General features: G+C 63.6%; 5 protein-coding genes across 5 annotated transcripts in view; 2 read left to right on the forward strand and 3 right to left on the reverse strand.

The window, feature by feature from the left end:
* Positions 1-7,494, reverse strand: part of CHLRE_08g378500v5 (uncharacterized protein) — a 12,666-nt gene extending 5,172 nt beyond the window's left edge. Inside the window, exons 1-13 of the mRNA XM_043065219.1 lie at positions 7,168-7,494; positions 6,537-6,703; positions 6,233-6,286; positions 5,443-5,595; positions 4,799-4,953; positions 3,996-4,221; positions 3,507-3,601; positions 2,920-3,094; positions 2,127-2,407; positions 1,475-1,643; positions 1,026-1,145; positions 449-640; positions 7-90 (exon numbers count right to left, since the gene is read on the reverse strand). Coding sequence (XP_042922220.1) covers positions 7-90; positions 449-640; positions 1,026-1,145; positions 1,475-1,643; positions 2,127-2,407; positions 2,920-3,094; positions 3,507-3,601; positions 3,996-4,221; positions 4,799-4,953; positions 5,443-5,595; positions 6,233-6,286; positions 6,537-6,703; positions 7,168-7,456 — 2,160 coding nt within the window. The 5' untranslated portion in view covers positions 7,457-7,494. The remainder of the gene's footprint in view (positions 1-6; positions 91-448; positions 641-1,025; positions 1,146-1,474; positions 1,644-2,126; positions 2,408-2,919; positions 3,095-3,506; positions 3,602-3,995; positions 4,222-4,798; positions 4,954-5,442; positions 5,596-6,232; positions 6,287-6,536; positions 6,704-7,167) is intronic.
* An 800-nt stretch (positions 7,495-8,294) lies between these two features.
* On the forward strand, positions 8,295-10,646 carry CHLRE_08g378550v5 (uncharacterized protein). Its single transcript, XM_001694311.2, has 3 exons — positions 8,295-8,524; positions 8,637-8,755; positions 8,853-10,646. Exons 1-3 carry the CDS (start codon positions 8,444-8,446, stop codon positions 8,887-8,889), a joined length of 237 nt encoding a protein of 78 aa, XP_001694363.2. The 5' UTR covers positions 8,295-8,443; the 3' UTR covers positions 8,890-10,646.
* Positions 10,647-10,648: 2 nt separating this feature from the next.
* On the reverse strand, positions 10,649-12,444 carry CHLRE_08g378601v5 (uncharacterized protein). The gene is made up of 6 exons (XM_043065220.1): positions 12,254-12,444; positions 12,119-12,165; positions 11,728-11,826; positions 11,422-11,609; positions 11,071-11,120; positions 10,649-10,667 (listed from the first exon to the last, which is right to left on the reverse strand). The coding sequence occupies exons 1-5, from the start codon at positions 12,372-12,374 to the stop codon at positions 11,081-11,083; spliced, it is 495 nt and encodes a 164-aa protein (XP_042922221.1). The 5' UTR covers positions 12,375-12,444; the 3' UTR covers positions 10,649-10,667; positions 11,071-11,080.
* Positions 12,445-12,544: 100 nt separating this feature from the next.
* CHLRE_08g378650v5 (uncharacterized protein) lies at positions 12,545-15,386 on the forward strand. The gene is made up of 5 exons (XM_001694310.2): positions 12,545-12,745; positions 12,828-12,904; positions 13,164-13,268; positions 13,676-13,797; positions 14,264-15,386. The coding sequence occupies exons 1-5, from the start codon at positions 12,650-12,652 to the stop codon at positions 14,404-14,406; spliced, it is 543 nt and encodes a 180-aa protein (XP_001694362.2). The 5' UTR covers positions 12,545-12,649; the 3' UTR covers positions 14,407-15,386.
* A 7-nt stretch (positions 15,387-15,393) lies between these two features.
* Positions 15,394-19,774, reverse strand: CHLRE_08g378700v5 (uncharacterized protein). Its single transcript, XM_043065221.1, has 6 exons — positions 19,521-19,774; positions 17,932-19,068; positions 17,460-17,619; positions 16,902-17,021; positions 16,355-16,461; positions 15,394-15,876 (listed from the first exon to the last, which is right to left on the reverse strand). The coding sequence occupies exons 1-6, from the start codon at positions 19,568-19,570 to the stop codon at positions 15,780-15,782; spliced, it is 1,671 nt and encodes a 556-aa protein (XP_042922222.1). The 5' UTR covers positions 19,571-19,774; the 3' UTR covers positions 15,394-15,779.
* Positions 19,775-19,886: the final 112 nt, after the last annotated feature.

Raw genomic sequence — 19,886 nt, forward strand, 5'->3', positions numbered from 1 at the left:
CTCCGCCGTCAGCCCGGGCGCCATGGGGAAGGCGGGCAGGTGCTGAAGCAGCCGTGACAGCAGGCCGCTCTCCAACAGGAACTGCCACACCTGAGCGGGGTTAAGGGATGGGGAGGGGGGGGGGGCGGGGAGGGGAGAGAGGGGGTTGCACAGATGAGTACAGACATGTGTAGCGAGGTAGACAGCAGTGCATAGACCCGGGGACACGTCCATGGCGGGAGTGCTGAACGAGGGCCGAGGAGGGCCAAAGAGGTCCGCACCCCAGCAACCCAGCCGCATGCCCCACCGCCTGCCGGCTACGGTCCCGCGACACCCCCTACCTGTCTACGCACACACCCAACCCCCGACCCCAGCATGGACGGCTAACCCCCAGATAGACACACCCATATGAACGGCTACCTCCACTAATCTAATCATGAATGCAACCCCCAGCCGCCCAGCCGCGCACCTTGTCGCTCTCGCGCGACACGTCCAGCACCACCGACAGCACATCCAGCGAGGCGTCCTGGATCTGGTCTCGCAGGGAGCGCCCGCCCTCCACACCCGCGTTCATCTCCCCGCCACGGCCGCCGCCGCCGCCGCTACCGCCGCCACCGCCGCCGCCGCCGCCCTTCTTCTTGCTACCGCCCGACTTCTTGGGCTGCGTCCGCGGGGAGTGTTGGCAATGGAATGGAGGAGGGGGGCATGCGTCACGCGCACGCAAGGAACGGGAGGAAAGGTACGTGAGCTGTACGGCACGTTTGCAAGGCACGTTTGCTGACCGACACACGGCCTGTGGCCGCTGCCAGCACCCCACATACCCGCACTCGCGCCAACCCCTTTCCAGCCCCTCCCAGCCTCCGCCCCCCCCCCCCAAAACAAAACCGGCTGCCTTCCACCTCTCCTCTCAACCCAATCAACCTGACTTTCCGGGATGGCTACTCCCTCCTCCCATTCCCCCTCCCCCTCCTCCCCCCCCTCCCTCCCTCCCTCCCCCCTCCCCTCTCCCTCCCCCTCCCCTCTCCCTCCCCCTCCCCCCCCCCTACCGGCTTCCTGGTCTCCGGGTCTCCGCCCAGCAGCGTGTTCACCAGCGCCACCGCGAAGTTGGGCAGCGCCACCACCGCCTCCGCAGCGGCCACATCCAGCTGCACCAGCTCGTGCAGCGCCTGTGTGAGCGTGTGCGTGTGTGTGTGTGCGGGGTTGGGGGTTGCATTCGCGACTAGTTAAGGAAGTGGTGGACGGCACACAATCTTGTGGTTCCTTGTTTGGGCTAACCCCCTCCGCCAAGAACGAATTGTCAACATCGTCGGTTTAGTTCGGGCTGGTATCTACACCACCACCCCCCTCTGCAGTCTTCAGTGCATCCTTTTCCAAACATCCTTGCAACCCTCCAAAAACGGCTCTTCATAACTAGCCATGCACGCCACCACCCCTCCCTCGCTGACCCTCGCTAACCCTCCAACCCTCCAGCCCTCCCACCCCCCTCCACGCCCACCATGAGCGCCTCCAGCTTGAGGTTCAGTTTGCCACCCGGCCAGAAGGCGATGTAGGCGACCGAGGCGGGGACGCCGCTGTCGCGCAGCCGCGCCGCCAGGCCGCCGGGCGTGCCGGGAGTCAGGCCGGCGGTGGAGGCGGCGGCGCGTTTGACCAGCTTGGAGGACAGCCTGAGAGAGACGGGGTGGGGTGACATGGGCTCCCGAGTTGGTCTGGCGGTGGAAAGCAAGGTGATAAGGTGATACCCCTACGGCCCTGCCCCAGGCAATCCGTCCTTCACAGGAATCACGGCCCGCTCCCTCCCTCCCGCTTGAATCACACTCTTCCCCGCCCATTCTTCGCCGCCCATCGCATTCCATCCCGCCACCGCTCCCCTCCCCTCCCACCTCCACTCTTCCAGCCCCCACCCCACATCTTCCCATCCCCTCCCGCCCCTCCAGCCCCCACGAGTGAAGTACCCCCACCCCACCCCACGTCCGCACGGGTTTCGTACCGGGGAATGGTGAAGACCACCCCAAAGCCCTCCCCCATTCCCTCCCCCATTCTACCCCCCGCTACTGTTTCCTTACTATTACTCCTACTAATTCAGAGTTAACACCCCCCCTAACGCCTTCACATCTTAAATAATCATGAATGTAACCCCCCGCCCTCACCTGACGTAGGCGGACAGGCCCTGCAGCCCCACTTCCGTGCGCATGGCCGGAAACACCGCCAGATCGCTCATGGCTCGCAACAGACCCGCAGACAAACAATCCTCGGCAAGCAGGTCAGCAAGGCCCTCGTTGGGGTTGGCGCCGCCGCCGCCGCCGCCACCGGCGCCGCCGATGTAGGAGGGGTGGGCGGCGGCTGCGCCGCCGCCGGCTGCGCCGGCGGCTGAGGCGGCGGAGTCGGCGGCGGCGAAGAGCTCGTCTAGGAGCTCAAGGGCCACCTTGACCTGCAGGAGGTGTTGTTGAAAGGCCGGTTTCGGTTTCGGAGGCTCCGGGCTGAAACCGGTGGAGTGCTTGGGACAGCCACACGCGGCCACCGCCCCCAACGCCGCGCCTGCCCACCTCGCCCGCGGCCTCAAGCCTCCCAACTGCCGCCGCTGACCGGCACGGTTGGGTCCAGCCGACAGCCTTCTCCCCACACCCATTCGCCTCCCCTCACGTCCATTGCTCCCCAGATGGTTCTGGGTCTTGGTTTCTTTGGAGTAAACCTCTACCCCCCTGGTTTCTTTGGAGTAAACCTCTACCCCCCCCCCTTCATCAACACGCTTGCCCCTACGCCCGCTGTCTACCCTGTTGCAATCCTTGTTACCACCTTTGCAACCCCCCCCCGCCCAACTCCTTCGCGGTCTTGGTTCAGTGAGGTTGCGACAACCCCCCTCCTGGTGTTATAACCACCCCGTTCTCCACATGAATGAATGCCCCCCGCCCCACCCCACCCCACGCCTCCCACCCGCCTCACCTCCACTCCGTCCGGTCGGCCCTCGAACAGCACTCGCACCAGGCGTGCCGGCAGCGCCGTGTCAAACACACCCGGGCCCGGGCTGCCCCCCAGGAGCTCCAGCCCCCCGTCAAACTCCTCCAGCCCCCCCGCCGCCGTGCCCGGCAGTCGACTGCCCCGCAGGCAGCGCGCCAGCCTGTGCGGGGGGGTGTGCGTGTGTGAGCGAGGGTACACAGGGCACAATGTGTTTGTAGGAGGGAGGCACTGCAAAGGCGGCGCATGCGGTGTGGGGAGGGCAGCCAACACATGCGGGCAGCTGCGGGCACATGCCCTTGTAGCACCAGTCCACCCCTGCCCCAGCTCCCCTCCCTCCCCTGCCTCGCTAGACCTCTGGCCGCCCGACCCCAAGCGCACGCACACAAGCAATCGGGACGCCTCCCCCTATGCTTTCACACACCGCACGCGCGGCAAGCCCCTACCCCCCTTGCTTTCTCACGGGACGGTGGAAGCACCCGCCGCCCCCCCCCCCGCTCTTGCTTTCTCCATGACCGGCTCTCTCCCCCCCCCCTCCTGCACCGCCGTTGTCGCTGCTGCCGTCGCCGCCGCACCTGGGGTCTGTGGGCACGGCGCTGCAGCACAGCGCGGCGAAGCAGTTAGTGAGCGCCTGGCGCAGCGAGCGGTTGGGCAGCGACTGCTGGGCCGCCTGCGAATCGGGGGGGGGGCAGGGGGGCAGGGGGCAGGGTGGGGGGGGGGGCGGTTGCAAGGATGTTTAGGGAGCGGTACAGGATGCAGGGGGGAGTCGTATATACCAGCTCAAACTAAACCGAACCAAGCCAAACTAAGGGTTGGGAGAGAGGGACAGTTTGATACGACCGTACCTCACATGCAACCACACCGCACCACACCACAAACACACACAAACACACACAAACACACACGCACACACACACACACATGTACACACACACACACACCAACACACACACACAGGCACACACACACACACACACACACACACACACACACACACACACACACACACACACACACACACACACACACACACACACACACACACACACACAACACGCCCGCACCTGCAACGGACCCGCCACCGGCTCCGCCTCGCCGCCTGCCGCGCCGCCGCCCAGCCCGCCCTCCTCGCCTGCCGCCCCTCCGCCCGAGCCCGCCGCCGCCCCTCCCGCCGCCCCCAGGCGCACGGGTATGCCGGGGCAGCCCTGCGGCCACACCAGCACCACCACGCGCGCCAGCAGCGAGGTGAGAGACTCAATGAGGTGGTCCAGGATGTAGTCGGGCAGGAACCTGCAAGGGGGGGTTGCGAGGATGTTTGGAAAAGCGGTACAGGATGCACTGAAGACTGCAAGGAGGGAGGGGGTTACATTCATGACTAGTTAAGGAAGTGGTAGATAAGGAAGTGGTGGTAGGGGGGGAGAAGGAGGGGCAGGGTTCCATGCATGCTGCATTAAGACGAGATGGTGTTGGCAGGTTGTTGCAGCAGGTCTTTGCAGCAGAGGGAGGGCGAGGGGCAGGGGGAGGGGTTGTAGATACCAGCCCAAACCAAACTAAACCAACAGGCGGTTACATTCAGTAGGTGTTTGCAGCAGAGGGCGAGCAAGGGGCAGGCGGCGGAGGTTACATTCGTGATTAACTAATTAGAAGCAAGTGGAGTTATATGCCCACTACCCAATCCCATCGAAATAGGTCCCAATGGTCGAGGAGTCGCCGCCCAACCCAGGGATGCAGTGCGAGCTCTACGCATAACTTTGAGGAGGGGACGGATCCGCCATTGGAAATGCCGTTGTCACGCAGCCATGGAGCTTCAGCCCATCCCCCTCCCCTCATCCCCCACACACCCCCCACACCCCCCCCCCCCACTCACCACACCCAGGTCATGATGGCCGCCAGCAGCGGCGGCATGCTGATGGCCTTGGTGGGGCCGCCGCCGCCGCCCACCGCCAGAGCCGACGTGGCCGCCGACACCGGGTCCGGCACCAGCGCCGCCAGCTGCTGCAGCTGCGCGTTCAGGGCAGTCACCTGCGGGTGGGCGAAGGTGGGTGGATGGGTGGGTGGGTGTGAGCTAGGCATAAGGAGAGGGTGTGTGTGTGTATGTGTATCTATGTGTGTTAAAAAGCACAAGGTGTGTGTGTTGTTGGGATACCAAAACCCAAACCCTGCGATGCACTGCACTGCGAATCCTGGCAATTGTGCACCAGGACGGTTGCGGGGAGCTCGTAGAGTGGATGCCGGGGCATCGGGGCTCGGTCACCTACCTCCCAACGCACACGGCCCCTTAACTCTCCGAAGTCCCTCCCTCTCCAACCCCAACCCCAACCCCAGGCCCCCCCCCCCGCCCCCACGCATCCCCCAGCCTTCAGTGCATCCTGTACCGCTTTTCCAAACATCCTTGCAACGCCCCACGCCCCCCACGCCCCGCCCCCAACCCCCCTCCTCGCTCTATCGCATTGAATTTTGTTTAGTTTGGGCTGGAATCTACAACCCCCACCCCATCCCTCCCGCACGTGCCTTGCTGGTCCGCAGCGCCTGCACCACGCCGCCGGGGGGCGTGACCAGCATGTTGTAGAGGGTCTTTGAGGCCAGCAGCTTGGACTCGGGCTCGGTGGCGGGGCTGGTGAGCAGCTCCAAGCACACGTCCGCCACGTCCTTGGACACCAGCACCTGGCGGGGGGGGAGGGAGGGAGGAGGGGAAGGGGAGAGGAGGGGGAGGGAGGGAGGGAGGGGAGGGGAGGGAAGGGAGGGGTTGCCTTCATGGTTGGTTAGGGAAGTGATAGACGGTAGACCAGGAGGGGAGGGAATGGGGGGGCATTGAAAATACCAGCCCAAACTTGAAGGGAGGATGGGGGGTTACAATCATGAATATTTAAGAAGTGAAGTCGTAGCCAGGGGGACGAAGGGGGAGATGGTGGTGTTGGTCAAATTGTGAATGAGTTGTGGTGGTGGTGGTGGTGGTGGTGGTGGTGGTGCAGTGGTGTTTGAGGCAAGTGCAAAGGCTAGTCGAGTTGACATTGGGTTCGGTCTCGGCGCTTGCATGGGGTGCCGGGGCGCGTTGGCCGGGAAAGGAAGCGCCGCCGCCCCCGTGCTGCGTCATGCAAACGTGTCGTTCCCCTCCAACTCACGCCAACTCCCCGGCCCTTCCCCTCCGGCGCCAGCCTGTTTCCCCAGCCCTATCGCAGCGAGCTGGCTCTTTCACGCACACGTCCATGCGTGCGTACGTACACGGGCCCGCCACACAGGCGACACGGCGGCGCAGCTACAGCTCCAGCCCTAACACACGCGTGTCCTCTCCAGTCCCCACCTGCTGGTGCGCCAGGCTGGCATAGCAGGCCAGACCCATCAGCGTGTCGATCATCTGCACGGCGGTGTACGGCGGTGTACGGCGGTGTACGGCGGTGCGCGGCGGTGCGTGGCAGGAGGGCGGCAGGAGGGCGGGACGGGCCGGTTCAAGCGAGGGAAGCATGGGCCCAGCTGGCTTCAATCTTACCGTGTTCCCTTGACAGGTACGTTCATGAACAGCCCTCAAGCACACCACACATACAGCCCAGCCAGCCCACACGGTCCCAAACGCGCGCCCGCCCGCACGCACGCACACACGCACACACCTTGTACAACATGGCCCGGACCACCCTGTCGGGATTGGGGTGGCGCAGGCTGTGGCGCAGCGTGCCCACGAACGCGTCCACCACCCCCGCCTCCAGCGCCGCCGTCAGAATGACTTTGGCACGCTCGGTGGTGGAAGACAGAGAGGCCAGCACCGCCACCGCGGAGGCTGTTGTGTTGTGTGGGTGGGTGGAAAACAGGGGCAGAGGAAGCGGGCGGAGGTGGAGCGTTGCAGGTAATCGATGTGTCAAGGGTTGCGGTAGGTAATGTGTGTGGCAGGTAATTGGAAGGGAAGAAAGTGGGAGGGTGAGAGATGCAGCAGCCCGTATGCGGGCGACCGTGCACGAGCAGGCACGGGTTAGGAGTGGAGTTGGGAAAGCGGGCTCTCAAAACCAGCCGGAAGAAAAATCTCGCTGACAGAACTTTGTGTGACATTAGCAACAAGCCCAGACGGCGCGCAGTCCTGGAAGCTGGCAAACGTGGGGGTTTGTGCCCTTCCATCGCCCGGATGTCCGAACACATCAACGCTCCTCGCGGACCGGTGCTCAACCAAAAACCCCGGGATCCAACTTCCATGGCACTTGCAGAACAGAGCAAGGTCATATGGACAAGAGCAGGCAGGGTCAAACCTACCGCTGGAGTGGCGGGCCTTTGCCGAGGCTGTATACTGGGGAGTCGCTGGGACGAGGAGACAGTGAGCCAGTGGTCCAACGAGCGAGGCTATGTTCCTCCAGTCCGCGTTGGTAATAGCCTCAGCGTTGGCTATGAGGACCGGGCGGCATTTCTCTAATGAAGTTTGGCACTTTGCGAGGATTGCTTGCTCGGTAGCTTGCTTGTACAAAGGAGTCTCGTAGAAAACTAGGTCCCGCGCGACCTCCTCGATGCAGCCTAGGGCCTCGGCAAGGGTGCCCTGGCTTGCCATAGCTCAACCCTTCCAGAGCCTACACTGCGCGGCTGATCATGGCTACCACCCGGGTTAACTATTTATTTGAATTTTAGGCGATATGCAGGTCGAGCCCTACATTCCTTGCTGAGTTCGGTTGCATCCCGCCTGCCCAGGAACTCGGGGCCGATGTGGTGCTTGCGGCAGAACGGGTTTGGGGCTGATCCCGACCCGTCAAAAACATTGTACAAATCTATAAATCTAATTACAGGGGCGCGCAAGGGCTAGAAGCGCAGGAGTTCACGAACGCTCCGCGCAGCCTGAGCGACACCAGACCGGCTCAACCGCCTCACTATTACATGGGGACGGCCACCGCCTGTACACCAGGTGCATGCGTCGGCATTGTCGGAGGCTGCTGGGTCAAAGGCAGAGTGCAGGGTGGGTGCCGGCAGGGACGGAGGTAGGAGGGGCCTAGAGCGGAAAGTGGCTAGGGGTGGCGGCCCGTGTCCGCAAGGCGGCGGGGCCAAAGTCCTTAGTCTCAACATTCCCACACTCCTGATCCTGCACTACGTCCGACTGATACTATGTGAGTCGCTTGGCACACGCCAGCCGGCGCCGGGGGCCGGCGCCTTGTTGCTGGTTGTTGATGGTGGTGAGAGCATGGATGAGAAATGGCTCTTGCTAGTAGGCCGCAGTCCGGGTCGGTGCCTCGCGCACAGGAGGGGCGCTGCACTGCGCCATAATATCACACGACATACGGACTCGGCAGCCGAAGCATGGGTCAGGGAGGGGGGGGGCTGAAATGGAAGGGGGCGCCTTGTTGCCGCGATGGGGTAGTGCCGAATGGCCAAGCCCGGTTGTTTGTCAGGGCCTAATTCGTCCGGCTAAGTGTGTGTCCTTATTAAACAGACATAGCACTGTGAAATAGCAGCCATGGCCAGCGTCCTCCGTCAGCTCGGGCTCCAAGCTCTGCGCTCGGTCCAGCCGCAGGCGCAGCAGCAGACGCAGCTAGCTCTACGCAGGGGAATGGGTGGCTATGCTAAGCCCAAGGTGGACACCAGCCTGGACCACGTCTTCGGCGACAACAGCAACAAGCTCAATTACAACGTGCGTTCTCGGGCGACCGCGCTACGCATGTCCATTGCATGCATGCTCGTTATTGCTTCTGCAATAATCATTCTCGCTGACCAGGTTCTCGTGCCCTCGTATTGTTGCACAGTTCGAGCCGATGGGCATGGGCTCGCTGTTTATTCGCACCATGGTCATGGTGGGCGTGTTCTTCTTCCCTGTCTTCATCATGATTAACGACGATTACAAGTACACGTCCTTCCTCGACAAGTGAGCAGGGCATCAGAGACCTTCCGGGCTGGCCTGCACGCCTTGCGCTGTTGCTACAGTGCTTTAAATACACACATATGAATGCTCCTGTGTGCAGGGTGGCTGCCGCTAAGGCTGCCAAGTCGTCGGAGTAAGGCGCGCTGGAGCCCAGGCCCCGGAAGGAGCGGCACGGGGAAGTGCGCGGGGAAAGGCGCACATTGCAGCAGCAGCTGGCGAGTTGAGGAGCTGCTGAGGCGGACGGAGCGCACTGCAGCTGCTGCAGTAGAGTTTAACAGCAGGGGAAGGGGGATTTGGGCAGTGAAAGCACGGGGGGGGATGCTAGGGTTGCGGCGGAGGCAGCGGCTGCCGGCGAAGCAGCCGGGGGAGGGGGAGCAGCACGGCGCGAGGCACGGGTGTCACCCTGGAGCCGCGGAAGGGGCTGAAGCAGAACGGCGGCAGGCCCGGCGTTACATGCTGGCGGCGGCGTTGCCGGCGTGGGGAGGGTCCTTCAAGCGCCCTTTCAGTTCAGGGGCTCGCCCACCTCAATAGCTGCCTAGCAGGACCGGGCGCCCGCCTCTGACCGCAGCGGGCACCCGCTTTCGTGGTGATACCAGGCTGGGGCGCGGCCGCAAATGCCGCAGCCAGGCGGAGATGCAGCCGGAGTCAGTCCCCGAGCCCGCATGCCCTCCCTGCCCAGCAGACCAGTGCGGCGGTGCCCTGGGCTAAAGTCCGTCGCCTACGGCTACACACTCTGCCGCTACAGCAGCACCACAGCCAGACATGTCGCAGTCCCAGTAGCCAGTCAGCCGCCTCAGCCGCCGCGCTCTCAGCAGGCGTGTGTGTGTGTACGCCGCGATGTCGCCGCCAGGCGCTCTCGCTCTCAGTCGTCGCGGTCGTCGTCGTCGTTGCCTCCGGATGTCTCGCTGGAGATGAGCACGCCCACGGTCTTGCCGTCACGCTCCAGGGTGTACAGCGCGGCCAGGTGCGACTCCACCATACGGCCTGTGTGTATGGGGTGGGGTGGGCGTGGGGTAGGGTGGTGCGGGGACGGCGGTGGCAGTGGAGGCGGCGGCAGTGGGGACGCTGTTGTCGCGTGGAGAAGGCGGCAGCGGCAGTGGGTGCGTTCGGGCGTGGGCGGGTTGCTGCGTGAGTCTCAGCCTCATGCTAGGGCGGGTGGAGCTGGTGAGGGGGCACAGCTGTGCTGTTGGCGTGGTGCTGCCGGCTGTGGCCGGAGGGTTTATGTACACTTCAAGCTTATTTTCAGGATCGTGTGACAGGCTTAATTGAGTCCCATGTGCTCGGGGCCAGTACTTGGTTGCGGGGCAAGTGTGTGACGTTCGTAGGTAGATGAGAGTTTGTCCTCACGTGTTTCTGCAGCGCACACATTCTTAAACTCACGCAACTGCATGTCAACACAACACACACGCGCAACGCAACGCCCAACGCACCCGCGAATATGAAGGGCATGCGGCGGTGCGGCCAGTCCACGGCGTCACTCAGGAGGTCCTTGAACTCGGGCCAGGAGAGCAGCGGCTGGCGCGCAGCCTCGGGGGAGGCGGCGTCGGGCTGGCGCAGTCGCGTCACCACGTCCGCGTGCACCAGCGCTGCGAAGCCTGCGTGCGTGCGTGTGGTGCTTTGAGTTTGAGGCATCGTGCGATTGCGTGTTGGTGTGGTGTGTTCATGCGGTGGAGGCGCGATGCATGCCTGGTGAGTAGGAAGGCGTGGCATTTCAGGTGATGTAGGCGTTGCGGCTGATTGCTTGCAGATTTCTAGTTAGTAGACAGGCTGACAGGGTCGCAGCAAGGAGCATGTCGGCACATGAGCAAGTCTGGCGCGGCGTTGTTGTAAAGATCATGGCAAACGGCAACGCGTGAAGACCACAGGCCGCATGCGCTGACGCGCACCTACCTGACTTGGTGGAGAACTCGCCCACCTGGAAGTCAGGCCACAGCACAGGGAGAGGGGTGGCAGGATGCAGGAGATGAGGCGAGCATTGCGTTGAAGTCGCAACAAAGAAACAGAGGAAGCACGTACAGACCCTGGCGGGTTCTTAACAACCTCGCTCCAACAAGCTACTACAGATTCCTTCACCAGTATTGCGGCAATGCATCCATGCGAGCCACGTGGGCAGGGGGTGTAGGAAGCTCAGGTTCTTACCCCATGCTAAAAAGTACAGAGCTTTAGGAGGGCATTACCCTAATCCCTTACTTCCAGATCTGTCGAGCCAGGTCGAGGCCTGCCGGGCACCGCGGCACCACTTGCGGCACCACGCCGCTGCTCCCTTACCACGCTCGCGTGCCCCATGCCCCTCGTGTGCCCCACCCTCAGCCCCTCACCAGTTTGTAGTCAAAGATCTCGGCCCGCTCCCCGAAGTACCAGGCGTTGCCTGTGTGGCCGGGTGTGGCGCGTGCCGGGCAATGCGTCTTGTCACACGAGCACAGCTCCCGGTATGCCCACCATGTCCCAAACGCCCTGCGCCCTTCCCTTCCCTGCCCTCAGCCGCAGGAAGCAGAGCCATCCAGCCATCGCCGACCTGCTCCTTGCATCCATGCCCCCTGTCCCCCATGTTGGCAATGGCGGAAACCCCCGTCACGCGGCCTGCCTGCTCCGCGTCACACCCATGCCTCTCACAACCCCTGGAACCCCTGACCCTCCGGCCCCCGCACGTTATGTCAAGGCACACGCACCGGGCTGCAGGTGCGGCAGTGCAGCGGTGCAGTGCAGTGGCGGCGGCGAGACGCGGCGTGGCGGGCAGCGTGTGGTTGAGCGATTGGCCCGAGGCGTGTGTTGCAGCGCGGTGGGACCGGGGAGCAGCAGGTGGCGTGAGCAGGGGCGTACGCGTAAGGGGGACAGGAAAACGCAGCGTGGTATCCAGCTAGGTGCTGGCGCGTGCCCGTGGCCAACGCACGCAGTTTCACCCCTCCCCCACGCATGCACACGACACGCACACGACAATGCACACACACACACATACACACACACGCCTCACACACCTCATCCATCTCCGCCAGCTCCGGCTCGCCCCTGCTCAGCTTGGGCAGCAGCTCACGACACACCGTGAAGCGCGCCGCCACCTTGTCCAGGTCGGCAGCCTGTGTGCGTGTGTGTTAAGAGTGGTTGTGTGAGAGGGCACATTTCGCGCACGGTATGTTGGACAACGAAACGGAAACGAGCATTTCCCACATATCACGGGCGTGTGCATGAGGAGGCGCTGGATTGAAGGGGTGCGCATGTGCGCATGTGCGGATAGCGAGGTGGTTGGGGTGTAGGGGGAACGCGGGAGAACCTGACGGGTGCAGGGCAGCATGCGCCGGCAGGCTGTCAGTCTAGGTGTCCGAAGCACGCAGCAGCGTCTGACAGAGGTTCGGTGACGCTCGGTCTCACCTTGAGCTTTTCAGGATTGAGCACGAGCTTTGGGTCTATGGCATAGACTGAAAGGATGGCATTACAGGGGGGGGGCGTGTGCGACACGTCAGATGGCAGGTGGGGACTTGCGTCCAGAAGGACCTGGGCACGCACCGTCGACAGGCTCCTTGCCCTTGCTTAGCCCCAGGGCTTCCGTAAGGCTCCATGCTGTCCTGAAGCCCGACGTGGCCCGGTTTTTAGATTTTAGGGCTTGCCGAACGGCGAGTTGCAACATCCTAAACGTGCCCCTTGCAGCCTGGTTCGCGGTCTTGCGTGAGTTGTGTTAGTCCTTTCGCGAGATTAGATTATTTACGCTTTGGTTCCTTTACACACGAAACAGGTTGTGCTTATGCATCGGGCAGTGGCCCAAGGGACGATTCACCAACTCGGAGGCAGTTTGATGAGCGCCGGCCGTATAGCAGCATTTCAGCAACAATGCAGACCCTCGTCGCAAAGCGGTGCTCGCTCTCCAGACCAGTGCCTCGCACGAATCGAACTCGTTTTACGCCAATGGCCCAGGCCAGCACCAATGAGACGCAAACTCTGAAGCAAGTGGTGCTTAAGGTCACGCCACTGACCCCAGAGAACATCAAGCCCTTCGGCCAGGTGCGGATGCGCATGAGCGGATGCTCGCACGCGAGCCTCAAGCAGTCGCAATAAAAGCTTCGCATCGCGTCTGGCCATACAGATAGTGACAACCTCGGATGACGGCAAGATGTTCGATAAGGAGGACGCGCAGCTCGTGCTGGACAAGGGGACACCGAGGTGGGTGGTGCGTGTGGACGCTGGCTGCGGGGCCGGAGGACAGGGTTGGGGGCGCGGTGCGGGCAGTGCGCTGAAGCCACTGCCACGAACCCTTTACGCTATGGGCAGCTCATCCTGCGCAGCTGAACCCCTCCCCCCGGGGTCTTTCATAGCCGCCCGTGCCGCTGCTACCCCAGCTGAAGGGGTTTGGGCCCAACAACACGAACACACACACGCTCACATGATGCGCCCAACACAAAACCCGAACCTCGACCCTCAGGTTTTACATTATGAAGCTGCCGGCCCGCGGTCTGCGCTTCCACCGCATCACCTACCACGGCCAGTGCACCCAGTGCCTCGGGAGCCTGACGCCCGGGCACCCCTGGTGAGGCGGTCTCTGTGATGCGGTGCGATGCTCACGGTACATGTTGTGCGCAGTGCCGTAGCATAAGTGTGTGTACATGTTTGTACACGTGTGTGTGTTTGTGTGTGAGGGAGTACGAGTGTCCGTCAAGGTCGTTCGCAGCGCTGCGGCAGGCACCCAGTAGCAGCCAGCTTGGGGGAGAGCGGCAACCAAGCTCGATGCACATGGGGGGGTGGGCGCGGGCGTGCCTGCAGCAGTGCTCCGCCCCTTCCTTGCTACCTCCTGTCCACCGTCCACCCAACACCTCAACCCCTCGGCTATGCCCTGCGGATTGGAGCCCGCCGGCCGACCAGCCACGCCCCATCCGGTTCCCACCCACCCACCGCATTGCCGCCCCCCCTCCGCGGCTTGCGCACCCACACTTTCAGGTACGTGGCCCTGGCGGCGCCCACGCTGTCTTTGGACCAATGGCCGCGGCCGGAGGACATCCGTGTGTTCAAAATCCCCTTTGGCTGCTTCGTCAAGTTCGAGGTCGGCACCTGGCACGCAGGTGCGTGCGTGCGCACGCGCGCGCGCGTGTGTGTTCGCGCGCGCGTGTGTGTGTGTGTGTGTGTGTGTGTGTGTGTGCGTGTGTGTGTATGTGTATGTGTGTGTGTGTGCGCGCGTGTGTGTGTGTTTGTGTATGTGGGTGTTGGGAAACAGGAGAAACGGACAACGTGTGTGTGCATGTGCGATGCGGACGAGGTGGTGGGGTTGGGGCTTCAGGTATGCTAGCTAGGTGATGCAGGGGTGCCACCGCCGCCGCCTCCTCTTCCACATCCTTTTACTCCTCGCCCTTCTCCACCAGCCCCAGCTTAAAGCGCACTGGTGGCTGCACTCCCGCTATTCCCACCGTTCGCCATCCCATGGCCCCCACCTCAACGAAACTCACTTGGATCCGGTTCCCGCCGCCTGTCCACCCAAACCCCACACGCAACCCTACACCCGCCTGCCCCCCCACCGCTGCCCCCCATTAGGCCCGCTGTTCGCCGCGCCCGGCTCCATCGACTTTTACAACCTGGAGCTCTCGGACACCAACGTGACGGACCACAACACACACGACTACCGGAGGGACAACGGCATGGAATTCGTGGTGGTGGATGAGGAGCTAGGGGCATAGAAGGCAGCTGGGTGGCAGTGTGCGGCGGCTAGGCGGCTAGGCGGCTAGGCGGCTAGGCGGCTAGGCGGCTAGGCGGCTAGGCGGCTGAGTGGCTAGCGTTAGGATTGTTCGGGAGCTAGAGCGGGAGTCGAGAGAGTGAAGGTCTTGACGGGGTTTCTAGCTGGTGTGGCTGATGGACTGCAGGGGCCTGTGGGGGATGCGGGGTGTCCCATGTGTGGAGGTAGAGGAAAATGCAGGTTTGTTGGTGGCGCGTTGGGGTTGGGGTTGCGTGGCTCGGATGCCGAGTGTCACGAGCGTGCCTGGATGGTGTGCTGATGCATTGGCATGAAAGGCAGGTAATGCCGGCAGGTAATGCTGGCTGTAGCGAGGCGGGGTGCGACTTGTCACTGCTGTGGTGTCACTGCTATGGTGTCATTGCTGTGGTGTCATTGCTGTGGTGTCATGTCAGTGCTGTGGTGTCAGTGCTGTGGCGTGCGATGGGACAGTGTTAAGGCAGGTTGGTGAAGTCCCGTAGGGTGCAGCTATTTCCCAGACCCCAGCAGATGGCAAACAATTTGCAACGGCAGTGCAGGAGTGCGCGGCTGGTCGGACGCCGGAGTTACTGTACCGACAAGTTGCTGGCTGGCTGGGAGTCACTGCTGTGGTGTCACTGCTGTGGTGTCATTGTTGTGGTGTCAATATTGTGGTGTCACTGCTGTGGCGCCCTGACACCGCAGCATGGCGAGGCAAACAGCGAGATGGACAGGGGGCGATCTGCTGGCCAGCCAGGTCGAGTCGGTGAGTCTCCATCCCTCGAGCGGCCCTGTCGGCCGACATCGCGAGCATGAACGAGCATGAGCGCTGCAAGCATGTTGTTGCAAAGGTCTGGCAGCCGGGGAAGGGTTGTGCAGGCAGCGGTGTGCGCAGTGCGAGTTGCTGGTTTGCTGGCTCATTCACACGGCCCCCAGAGGGCACCCGCCTCCGCCTGCTTTGGGAATGTCTTGCCGCCCGCTCGTATCCTTACATCAACACACAGCCTCAGCGGCCGATAGCAGGGCAGGCTGCTTACGAACTGGTGGACAGAGCCTGGGGTTGTATCACCGCACTGACCGCAGGGACCTCTGCTCACACCCGCCCAGTAGCACACACACAGCGCGCGAGGCCTCCTGCTGCGCGTCCTCTACACACGCCCCCAACTCCCAAGCCCCCCAAACCAATACGCAATTATGCTCAACGGCTAGATGCCTTGCAGCACTCCAACGAGACGAAACCACTCCCACCACCGATCCCACCCTTGGTTCCTACTGGGCATGGTCAAACGACTGCCTCCCCAAGCCAGAAGCCAGAGCTAGCAACGTCAACATCAGCACCGTAAACAGTTTCAAGCAATCACGTCACATTTTGAAGCCCAGACTGAAGCTCATCTTCTTGCGGCCCTTGCCCAAGATGAGCGCCTGCTGCTTCTTGACGTCCTCCTCCTCCTTCTTCTTGCTGCAGCACACATGAGTACACAGGAATGGGAAGTGGTGGTAAGCACGGGACATGCGAGGGGTAGGGAGCGCATGGGGAAGACAGGGACAGTTGCGGTGTGGCTAGTTTGGATGCACAGTGTGGATGGGATGGCTTGGTTTTCAGGACAGGTTGCGGGCGTGTGCATGCATCAGGCGCGTGGACTTGCGGCATAGGCGTCAGCGGGTGGTGAGCGGCGGTGGTTGCTGTTGCGATGATGCAGTGTTGCAACATTGCAGTTGCTTCGACGCAGCCGACTCACACAGCCCTCACCTTCACGAGCACGAGCACCTTCCTTCCTTCCTCCCGTCCACCATAGCCACCCTCGCCGCCCCCAAATGTCACCACCACCACCACCACCACCACCACCACCACCACCACCACCACCACCACCACCACCACCACCACCACCACCACCACCACCACCACCACCACCACTACCGCCACCGCTCCTCCTCACCGCTCCTCCTCCTCCTTCTTGGCTGCCTGCTTGGCCTGCAGCTCCAGGAAGTGCCGCTCCAGCTGCCGCGCCTCCTCCTCCGCACGCCGCTGGGCGGCAGCCTCCGCCTGCGGGGGACGGACGCAATGCGGTGCAGCAGAGGAGGGGAGCGGAGGCGCGGGTTCGGGGGCGTGGCGTGCGTGTGCACGTGTGCGCGGACGGTGCTCTGTGACGCGCCCCAACCCCGGGCATGCCCTCCCCCCATCTTACACGAATCCGCCACCCGAAAGATCAAACACACGCGCAGCCTCCACACGCGCAACCGAACCCCTCCCCTATCTTGCAAATACGGTTGCCTCTTTCGCTCGCACGCCTTTCTGCTCACACCGTTTGCCTTTTCACTTTTGCACATGCGAGCATCCCGCCCTGGCGCTGGTCCCTTCCTCGGCGCCCGGGCTCCGTTGATGTCCGTACGTCTAGGTGGGTATTGCCTAGTCTGCTAGTCAAAACGTGCGCGCGTCTGTTACTCGCGAACCCCCCCCCAATCACCACACGGCCTCGCCCGCACCTCCTGCCTCTGCGCCGCCTCCAGGTCCAGCAGCTCCTGCTGCTGCGCGCGGATGGCCTCGCGCCGGGCCTCCTCCTCGCGGCCGGAGCGCTCGCGCTCAGCCACCAGCTCCCGCTCCACCTGGCCATGGGGCGAGCGGGGGTGTGTAGTGTGTGTTAAAAAAAACGCAACGAAAGCCCGCCCAGAGGGTGTGGAGTGTGTGTGTGTGTGTGTGTGTGTGTGTGTGTGTGTGTCGGGGAGGGGCCATCGGGAAGTCGGATAGTCGGTGTGGAGTTTGAGCAACGCTGCCCGAATTCACGCTACCAGCTCAAAACAAGCATGCACGTCTGCAAGCCCCCGTTCCCGTCCCCCCCCATCCCCGGTGGGGCGTGTTCATCCGGCTCTCATGGATGGCAGCATCCCGCCTCCTCCCCTCCTCGCCGCACTCGCTGGGCTTCGACATCCAACCGATCCCCACCCGGGTTGGGTTTGGTTCAGTTTGGGCTGGAATCTACAACCCCCATAACCCCGTGCCCTAACCCTCTCCCCGCCCCGCGCTGCCCTCCCCCCAAAACTCACCTGCTCCTCTATGGCCCTCCGCTCCCGCTCCAGCCTGCTGCTGAGCTCGCGCTGCACCGCCTCGCTGCCCAGCACCGCCGCCACGCGCTCCTCCACGTAGGCCGCCACGCGCCGCTCCAGCTCCTCAGCCACCAGCCGCGACTCCAGCTCAGCGCGCTTGCTGCGGTGGTGGCGGGGAGGAGTGCTATCAGGGCAAACGCTAAGAGTGACAAGAGGAGTGTGTATGGTATGTGCGCAAGTGAATTCGTTGAGGGTGGGCCAGGAGGCTCGGGGCGGCGTTAACGAGGGGCGGTTAGGGGCGTCAGGGCCCCACTGACCCCAGATCACCAAGGACGCCAACCCTGTCCGCCCCCTACAACCCAGCACTGCGACATTCCCCTCACAGGCCTACCAGTGCTTATCCCCAACACAGCTCCACACAACCTCACACAGCCTCACACAGCCCCCCACACAGCCCCACACCAGCTCTCACCGCTGCAACGCTTCCTCAGACAGCAGGCCAGTGCTGGCGTCCGCGCCGCCGCCGCCGCCGCCACCTCCGTCGCCGCCGCCGACCTCTCCCTCCCCGTCCTCATCCTTTGCACCTGCCCGCCGGCGCGGCGCCGCCGCTGCGCCGGTAGCAGCACCGCCAGCGCCGTCAGCCGCTGGCGCCGCCGCCTTTTTGGCATCACGATCCCGGCTCCGGCTGCGGCTCCGGCTGTGGCTGCGGCTCCCGCTGCGTCCTGATTTGGCGCCGCGCGGCCGGCGGCTGCGGCCCTTCGTGCCCGGCGAAGCGGAACGCGAACGGCCGCTGCTGCGGCTGCGGCTCCGGCTGCTACTGCCGTCGCTGCGGCTACTGCTGCGGCCGCTGCTTCTGCTGCTGCTGGAGCGGCCGGACACAGATTTGGACTCCGAGCGGGAGCGCGAGCGCCCGCCGCGACGCCGGCGGTGGCGGCGGCCGTCCCGGGACCCGGATTCCGAATCCGAGCCGCGTGACCGGGATGCGGAGCGTGACGGCCGCCGCCGCCCACGCGAATCTCTCCCGCGCTCGCGCTCGCGCTCCCGTTCCCGTTCCCGCTCGCGGTCCCGATAGCCGTACTCCCTGTCCCTGTCCCTGTCCCTGTCCCGGTCCCTGACGGCTCGGGTGTCACGGTAGCTGTCAGATCTGTGGTAGTAGTCACGTCCGCCGCTCCGATGGTCCCTATCCCTATCCCGGTCCCGATCTCGGTACGGGTCCCGGTCCCGGTCTCGCCGGTCGCCACCCCTGTCGTACGAGGCATCGCGCCGGTCGTATGGCTGATCCCGCCTGCCGTACTCTGATCGGGCGTCCCGGTCCCGGTCCCGGCCATCGTCCCGGCGGCTGCCGGCGGCGGCGCCAGCGCCACCGTCGTATCGGTCGTTGGGGGAGGGGGAGCGCGAGCCGCGCGGCGGCGGCGGCGACTCCTCACGCCGCGAGCGTTTCTGCGAAGCCTCCTTGTCGCCGCCGCCCGCGGCTCGGTCGCCATCGCTGCCCCTCCTCTCCCTCTCCTTCTGACTGCCGTCCTTATCCCTGCTTTTGTCCTTGTCCTTGCTTTTATCCTTTTCCTTGTCTTTCCGCTTCGAGGCCTTTCCGCTGCGCTCCTTCTCGCCACTGCGCGGGAGGGTGGACACGAGTCAGGAGGGAGTATAGGGGTTTGGGGGGGGGGGGGGAAGCCGTGTAGGGGTGGGAATGTGTGGACACAGGCGATGGGGGCATTGCGGGCACGGTGTGGCGGTGGAGTACCGAACACTTCATGCCCCCCCAGGGCAATCCTTTGGAGGCCGTCTCCGCCCAGTGGTGGGCGCGCCTCCTCACTGACTCCAGGATTTGGGGTTGTAATTGTCTCTGAAGCCTGATGAGAATGCCATCGCGCATCCAGCGCAACAAGCATCAACCTTTTTGGAGTGCATGAGGGGGACGGTGCGCAGCTAGACCCGGCACGCAGGCCCAAACGCACACGCAGGCCCATACACACACGCGCCCAGTGGCACAGTGTCCCCCGGCCTGCCCACAGTTTCGCCTCTTGCCATTCAGGCTTGCCCGTGGCTCGCCCAGAGGCTTACCGCTCAGGGCTCCGCGACGCCGAGGCGTCACGCGTGCGCTTGCTCCCCATGGTGCACGGCTGCTACCGCCGCGCGTCTACCGGCTACCTCCTACGTTAACCCTAAGCTTAGCACATGAGCGTTGAGCTTTCAAGGCCACAGTCGCGTAAAGAGCTGCGTTGTGCGGGCGTGCAGGCAAATTGTGCCCTGCCCGATACGTGCGCAGGCTTGTGAGGTTGATTTGCTCGATATGGCACGCCACAAATTTATATATCTGAAGCTGTGTACACATATATGAAGTTGCAATGATCTGCGCCCATGCAAAACTCCCGCTCGTGGAGCGTCACGCACGACACGCACAACGTCAGATTGTGTTTCCATACATTC

Source organism: Chlamydomonas reinhardtii, chromosome 8 (genome assembly GCF_000002595.2).
Source record: "Chlamydomonas reinhardtii strain CC-503 cw92 mt+ chromosome 8, whole genome shotgun sequence".
NCBI classification, from domain to species: domain Eukaryota; kingdom Viridiplantae; phylum Chlorophyta; class Chlorophyceae; order Chlamydomonadales; family Chlamydomonadaceae; genus Chlamydomonas; species Chlamydomonas reinhardtii.

Excerpts from the sequence above, each read along its gene's own strand:
- CHLRE_08g378550v5 (XM_001694311.2), top strand. The coding sequence starts at position 8,444 with ATGGGTGGCTATGCTAAGCCCAAGGTGGACACCAGCCTGGACCACGTC. Across the intron at positions 8,525-8,636 it reads GCAACAAGCTCAATTACAAC|TTCGAGCCGATGGGCATGGG; the intron begins GTGCGTTCTCGG and ends ATTGTTGCACAG. Across the intron at positions 8,756-8,852 it reads TACACGTCCTTCCTCGACAA|GGTGGCTGCCGCTAAGGCTG; the intron begins GTGAGCAGGGCA and ends TCCTGTGTGCAG.
- CHLRE_08g378601v5 (XM_043065220.1), bottom strand. The coding sequence starts at position 12,374 with ATGTTGCAACTCGCCGTTCGGCAAGCCCTAAAATCTAAAAACCGGGCC. Across the intron at positions 11,827-12,118 it reads TCAATCCTGAAAAGCTCAAG|GCTGCCGACCTGGACAAGGT; the intron begins GTGAGACCGAGC and ends ACACGCACACAG. Across the intron at positions 11,610-11,727 it reads AGCTGGCGGAGATGGATGAG|CTGGATACCACGCTGCGTTT; the intron begins GTGTGTGAGGCG and ends GCCAGCACCTAG.
- CHLRE_08g378650v5 (XM_001694310.2), top strand. The coding sequence starts at position 12,650 with ATGGCCCAGGCCAGCACCAATGAGACGCAAACTCTGAAGCAAGTGGTG. Across the intron at positions 12,746-12,827 it reads ACATCAAGCCCTTCGGCCAG|ATAGTGACAACCTCGGATGA; the intron begins GTGCGGATGCGC and ends CTGGCCATACAG. Across the intron at positions 13,269-13,675 it reads CTGACGCCCGGGCACCCCTG|GTACGTGGCCCTGGCGGCGC; the intron begins GTGAGGCGGTCT and ends CCACACTTTCAG.
- CHLRE_08g378700v5 (XM_043065221.1), bottom strand. The coding sequence starts at position 19,570 with ATGGGGAGCAAGCGCACGCGTGACGCCTCGGCGTCGCGGAGCCCTGAG. Across the intron at positions 17,620-17,931 it reads TCTGAGGAAGCGTTGCAGCG|CAAGCGCGCTGAGCTGGAGT; the intron begins GTGAGAGCTGGT and ends CCACCACCGCAG. Across the intron at positions 15,877-16,354 it reads AAGAAGGAGGAGGAGGAGCG|CAAGAAGAAGGAGGAGGAGG; the intron begins GTGAGGAGGAGC and ends TGTGTGCTGCAG.